Raw genomic sequence first — 3593 nt, 5'->3', positions numbered from 1 at the left:
AGGCAAAACAGGTGAGTGGTTTTCATTTCTTTTTAACGGAAGGACTTGTTACTAAATTAAACTTTTCTTAAGCCCCCAATGTATAACAGAGATGAATATGAAGCTGCTCTGGGGGCAAACTTGCAGAGGCTTCCCGTTCAGCTCCTTTAACATTTCCGCTCCCTGGAAAATGTGGAGCATGTGCTCTGAACCCCGGAATCCTGAGGACACTCTGAAACATGACCTCGTTGACACAGAAGGCTTCCCTCTCTAGGAGTCTAAGAGTCTACAATTGGAATTCAAAAGCCAAGCAGCATATTCAGTGGGCCCAATACATCAATGGTGAAGGAGGGACATTTACTCAAATCTACAAAGGGACAGAGCACAAGAGAGAAAAGAGGTGATGTGCAGGAACCGGGCTGGTTACGTTACCTCACATTCGGGCATGCCTATGAAGTGACAGCCTTGGTAGGCAGCAACCGCTTGTGTTAATGCAGACGGGTCTGCCAGACCTGCCACACACAGACAAAGGAGAGCGTCAGTCGTGACACACTGTCCTCCCGGCCTATGTGCAGGCGGCCACAGACCACCACTGCCTGTACACTTGGTGACCGAAACAATCCCACGTAGCAACACGGACTGACTTACCTCTAGTCTCTGATCACATGAACTTATGCAAGAAATGTTTAGCGAGTGGTTACCGTGCGGTGTTAAGAACTGTTTCCGTGTGGATAAAAACTCTACATCTAGAAAAACATGAGTCTCTGTACAGCACACACAAGAAGTGAAGGCTATGGAGACATTCGCCAGGATGCAAACACTGAAAACAAAACATCCCCTAAGAGCAGAGAAGAGGAGGCTTTCCTGATCTTCTTCACATAGTGTCCAGAGTCTTCCATTTCCACCTCGGGAGCTGCCCAAAGAAAACCCTGAACACCTGACTTCAAAGCAAATTTAGAAGCGGCTCATCTTATTGCAATACTCTGAATAGCCACTCATGTCAGTAAAAACATTCCCGAACAGGACACAGAAAATGGTGACTTTATGAACACAAACATTCAAAAGCACATACACCAACAAATAAACGACTGAGCTCAGGCATAGTCTTACCTCTGCCCGTCTTCTCCTGCCGGTCTCACACAGCCCCGAGACATTCTTCCCGCCCCTACCCACCCCGCCCAGCCCAGACGACGCCACGAGGTAACTGTCAGCCATTTCCCCACCCTCACGGACACAGGGCTCTGGGACCCTCTCGTCACACTCACCTATGTCCTCGCTGGCAAACCTGACGAGCCTCCGCGCCACGTAGAGCGGGTCCTCTCCTCCCTCCAGCATGCGAGCCAGCCAGTAGAGGGAGGCGTTCTGGTCGGAGCCCCGCATGGACTTGTGCAGGGCGGAGATGCAGTTGTAATGCTCCTCACCTGACATCACAAAAAGCACCACTCACACAGAGCTCACAGGAGGGGCGCCCAAGCCATCTGCACCCCCGCTGGCTGACTTCCAGGAAGCCTGAGCTAATAAAGGCCCCGAGAAAGCCGAGGAGAGGTTTGGGCAGCGCCTTAACTGTGCTGAGTGGGGTGGACCGGCTGCTCGGGCTTAATCCCAGGACATGCCCCAGCGCTGTTCTCTGCGGGGCCCGGGAGCCTGTTCAGTAACCCAGGCCTATTCAGGGGAAGAGGCTGCTGCAGCAGAAACCTGTGGCTGCCCACATGGACTGCACACACAGGCACAGAGGCGGGGGGAGCGGACGTTCACTGGGAAAGGTGGTCCTCCCAGCCAGTGGATTTGCCAGAGACAAGAGTGGAGGGAGGGCAAGTCTCACGTGCTGGCTCCATCCCGTGGCCTACCATCTACCGGAGGAAAATCAACGGTGGGCCTGGTCGGAGCCAGGAGGATATAGAGCCAAGTGGCAAGGGCAGCTGTTATAGCCCATCTGTTCCTCAGTGTCATTTCCAGCTGCCTTTCTGATATCCAAAGCCTGTGGTCATTTAAACCTCCTTCTGCCAGCCTTGCTGTGGGGACACCTGTGTGGCGGGGTCCCAGAAGGATCGACACATGGACTGCCAGCTCCCGCCCTGAAAGTATGGAAGCCCACTCTCTCACCGCCTGGTCTTATCCCACTTTTACCCTAGATTCACACGAAATCAGTGAAATGTGCTTTAAAAAAAAGGCATATTTAAGGGCAAAAAGTGACAGCTAAACAGTTCTCAGGAACTAAGCAGTGGCACCTGCACACATTTCACTATTCTCTGGCCATCGTCCCTTAGGTAAGTTCAAGGAGGGGACACCCTCCTCAGGAGAAAGCACAGGATGGTGTTTCTGTGAGTCTCACTCCTCCCAGAGGAGCACCTGGTCTGTGCTCAGCATAAGCCCATGTCCACAATACGACTGGCACCAGTCAAATCCTGGCAGCTGAGCTCGCTGGTAAGATGACAGCTGGTCTTCAGGTGGAGAAGAGAGCAAGCAGAAGATGCTGGCCGCCCACAGGGGAAAGACCTGCAGGACCTACAGTTCAGCCCGAGTGATTCTGGTTTCTGAGAACCAGGGCAGATGGACGGGTCAGTCCAGCTACTGGATTTCTGAGGATGAACTGAGTGTCTCCTGTACAGGACTCCTGGTGCAGTCAGAGTGCTATGGACACTGGCAGAGAGGGTGTCCTGGATGAAATCTGCATGCTTCTGGCCCACTCCCTCATCCTGCTGGCCCAGGCACTCTGGCTACGCTCTGCTCCTTCGCAGGGTGGAGGAAGGCGGGGAAGAGGGTAGCAGATAACAGGCCTGGCTAAGCTCACGGGCACAGGGGCCGGAAGAAACAACCCAGGCCACTTTATGTCAAATTTAAACTCCCCCTACACAGGTGAGTCCTCTTTTCCCATGTTGTCAATGTCAGGGGCAGTACCAGTACCACCAGTGTAACGGACAAGAGCACAGCCTCTGGGACCTGGCAGCCTGGGCTGGACCCCCAAGCTCATGGGCCACGGGCAAGTTCCTGATCCTCACTGTGCCTCAGGTTTCTCATCTGTAAAATGGGAACAACGAGATCACTTACCTCACAGGGCTGTATTAAATAACACATGCCTGGCACAGAGCAGGCACTGTAGAAAGATTCTTTTGCAACAGTGAAAGATACTAGTATTATTCTATGCCACCTTCCATGTTTGCTTTGATTACACACTGCTTTATAACCTGAACTTTACCAATTTATATAGAACCCCGACGTCAATGCATGGCAAAGAGTTTGCTCTCATTTAGAAATTCCTTCACTCTGATGCAGAAACATCACTGGATCCTACTAGTGGGTAACTATGTACTAGGTGACATATAAAAAAATAATAACAACTCCGGGGGTGGGTCTTTGTCTCACTCAAGTTATAAAAAGGCCCAAGAGTATAAGCTAACAGGTTTCCAGGGCAATGCTTCCACCATCCCTATTTATAGAGCAAAGCCTGTAAAAGCAGCTTTCTCCAGGATGCGAATGATATTTACACGTCTGCGGATCCACTGTGGGGCAGACATGTTGCACTGGGGTGGGGTGTGTGAGCACGCTCATACTAGGAAGATGTGTAGGATGTGGGGTTCTTAAGGCTGTGGCACTAGGCAGCCTTCACCGCCCCC

General features: G+C 51.9%; 1 protein-coding gene across 1 annotated transcript in view; it reads right to left on the bottom strand.

Annotated features, from left to right (window-relative positions):
* Nucleotides 1-3593, bottom strand: part of WRNIP1 (Werner helicase interacting protein 1) — a 26102-nt gene that overhangs the window by 7224 nt on the left and 15285 nt on the right. The window contains exons 6-7 of the mRNA XM_011984605.1: nucleotides 1245-1400; nucleotides 412-491 (exon numbers count right to left, since the gene is read on the bottom strand). Coding sequence (XP_011839995.1) covers nucleotides 412-491; nucleotides 1245-1400 — 236 coding nt within the window. The remainder of the gene's footprint in view (nucleotides 1-411; nucleotides 492-1244; nucleotides 1401-3593) is intronic.

This window comes from Mandrillus leucophaeus, unplaced genomic scaffold, assembly GCF_000951045.1.
Source record: "Mandrillus leucophaeus isolate KB7577 unplaced genomic scaffold, Mleu.le_1.0 Scaffold27, whole genome shotgun sequence".
NCBI lineage: Eukaryota > Metazoa > Chordata > Mammalia > Primates > Cercopithecidae > Mandrillus > Mandrillus leucophaeus.
Note: the sequence above shows the minus strand (reverse complement) of the source record. Positions and strands in the feature narration are given on the sequence as shown.